This window comes from Pygoscelis adeliae, unplaced genomic scaffold (assembly GCF_000699105.1).
Source record: "Pygoscelis adeliae isolate BGI_AS28 unplaced genomic scaffold, ASM69910v1 Scaffold98, whole genome shotgun sequence".
Lineage (NCBI taxonomy): Eukaryota > Metazoa > Chordata > Aves > Sphenisciformes > Spheniscidae > Pygoscelis > Pygoscelis adeliae.
The window spans coordinates 4,419,132-4,421,770 of record NW_008825547.1 but is presented as its reverse complement, the minus strand read 5'-3'; the positions used below and the strand labels follow the sequence as shown (position 1 = coordinate 4,421,770).

The 2,639-nt window shown below is 44.8% G+C and overlaps 1 protein-coding gene across 1 annotated transcript in view; it reads right to left on the bottom strand.

Annotated features, from left to right (window-relative positions):
* Positions 1-1,476: 1,476 nt before the first annotated feature.
* The window catches only part of TGS1 (trimethylguanosine synthase 1), a 28,663-nt gene continuing 27,500 nt past the window's right edge, over positions 1,477-2,639 (bottom strand). Inside the window, exon 13 of the mRNA XM_009332105.1 lies at positions 1,477-1,763. Coding sequence (XP_009330380.1) covers positions 1,647-1,763 — 117 coding nt within the window. The 3' untranslated portion in view covers positions 1,477-1,646. The remainder of the gene's footprint in view (positions 1,764-2,639) is intronic.

Sequence of the window (2,639 nt, the reverse complement as noted above, 5' to 3'; positions counted from 1 at the left end):
TTTTTGTAGTTTGTAGTGAAAACTTAACAGCATCATTACATTCATGTGCCACTGCTACAGTAGGTTTGGACCTCCTGTAAGAGTAGCACTCTTGCCAACCTCCCCTGCCTCCTAGTAACAAACTTCTACAGGATACTGAAGAGCAGATAATTTCTTTCCTTTACAATTCCCTTTAAATAGTGCCAGCCTCTGTGTCAATATCACAGCACTTCTTCCTCGCTGTAGTACAGTGGCAAAATGCAGTGATGCAGAGTCAAATTATCTTCAAAGTAATCTAAAACACCTTACACGAAGCATGGATGTAACGGTCATTAACAGTTTAGCCCTTGTCTGGTACTGGCTGGACAGTAACATCAGAAAAAAATGATGTCCCAAGTTTGTTTATTTTAGTGCACTGCAAACTTGCACCGAGTCGGGTTGCATACGTGTTTTTTAACATCCCATACACACACAAACACTTTGGTCTCCTAACTGATTTGAAGAGTTGAATTTCATTCCTTAAGGGGGAAAAAAAAAGAATCCTCTAATTTGGTTATTCTACATAGTTATTCTATAGAGTTTTGTTTGTCAACACTAATGCATGGATTAGTGCTTAGTCTCTGCTGCCTTCAGTGTCCTGCTGCACTCCAAGCAGACGAGAAGCAGCACTAATTTATTGTCTTACAAACTATATTCCTACACTCTTACCTCAAAAACAGGCTCAAAATTGATCTTGGGTACTTACTGTAAGTGCACTGCAGTGAGAGCGCCATAGCCATGCCCTAGACACTTCTCACCTGCCTCCTTTTCTGCTTGGATTAGTACCCAAAAGCCACTCTTCCCTTCCAAACCCGAGTGGGAGTGGAGAGCCCTCCCCAGGCAGAGCTGGGCTCCCTCTGCCCTCCCTGAAGCCTGTGCAAGGATCCAAAAGGCCTCAAAAAGAAGGGGGACACATATCCCTCTGGTAACTGAGACAAACCTCCAGTCAGATGGTTTCTTCAAAATATCCTTGTAACAAAGAGGGTTGGCAAGGAGGAAAAAAATGAAAAAAAACCCAGAGGGTAGAGCCCTGCCACCAGCCACAAACATGCCCCGCGCTCTCCCTGTGCTGCAACAAGCCGGAGTACTCGCTGTAAGAAATGTGTGGACCTTCATCCTACAAAGAAAAGCTGAAAAGGTTTCCCAGCGAGCGTGGAGCCAGAGAGGTGAACTGCGGTTAACCTCTGGTGGTGTACCTGACCTCCTAGTTCCACCTGATGTTCAGATGCTTTTGTTTCTCAAGCACGGACAGCAGTTCTTGACACACAGCAGCTTTCCTGCTATTCTTCTTGACCCTCTGAATGCTCAAAACCAGAGCAAGTACAGAAGTAGCACACGTGGGAGTTGCAAAGAAATCCTGAACTCCCCTTCAAGTGGCTGGACTTGAACCTTGCAAGACTGCATTTTATAAATATCTTTTTTCCTACATTGACAGCTACTCTATGTTTAGAATTTTGTCAAAATTATTATAAAACATTTATTGACAGTAGCAATAAACAGAACAATTTTTCTGTAAACAGAAATTAAAGTGGAAAACGGCTTTAAGTCATTTTTGATCAGCCAGCTGTACAAAAGCTTAAGCAAAGCAGCAGTCAGGGAGGTTGGGTTTGGAAGAATCCACACGGAGTTCAGGAGATGTCATGCCTTATTAGATCACCAAAATAAGCTGTTATTGTCTTCAGTTTGTTATTGAGAAAGTTTTGTTCTATTTCAACTTTCCCTCCTGGCCCTGCTAAGGAAGCCACCTGAAAAACAAAGAACAAAAAGTAAATCAGTCAATGCACAGGAAAAGAGGCAAAACCCCAAACCTTTTATTCACATGAAATATCACGTAAAACACATCTTTGGCTGGCTTTCTTGTGACTGAAAAATCTCTCTTCACCCCAAGCCACAAAAATAACAGGACTTCAGAACTAGAGATAAATAGTCATCGCTTCACATGCTGTGCTGAGGCGAGAGACGCTAGGCTCTGGTTTGCAGGGTACTTGGCATTTGAGACACCCAGCTGTGGCAAAAAGCAAGCTGTAAACTGTGCTTTGGAGGTGTCAAAATCCCAAGTTTTGGGGGAAGAGTAAAACCAAATCCTGGAGTTAGGAAGCATAAAGGTTGCACTGAAGGGGCGGGGGGGGAACCAACCCAAACAAAAACAACCTCAAAACCCCAAACAGGCAGAGAAGCTCATAAAAAACAGTTATAGTTTGCTGCTGTTGCTATTGCGACCAAAAAAAATGCTGTTGCGTGCACTGGAGTCTCAGGCAGCGTTGAGGGTAAGGCTGTGGGCAGCTGAGTAACTGCAGGCAGGGAGAGCCCATCAGGCACCGCTGGTCCCAGGTCTCGTGTTTACGATCACTGGAGTGAGAATTTCACCGTTCATGCTCTGTTGACTGAGCCCGGTGCACACCTTTAATGCTTAATGATTACAGACAGACAACATTTTGCAGCGGACTTTGCATTTTGGGCTGGAGCACGCAATACTCTCTCCTCTCCCGCTCCTACCCATGATGCCTAGAACCACCCCTTTGAGGGACGACAGCCACACAGGCTACCGATTTCTCACCAGGACAGACCACACAGGCAGAAGGAAGAGAACACCACCAAAACTGAGCGTCGACTGCTTCCCC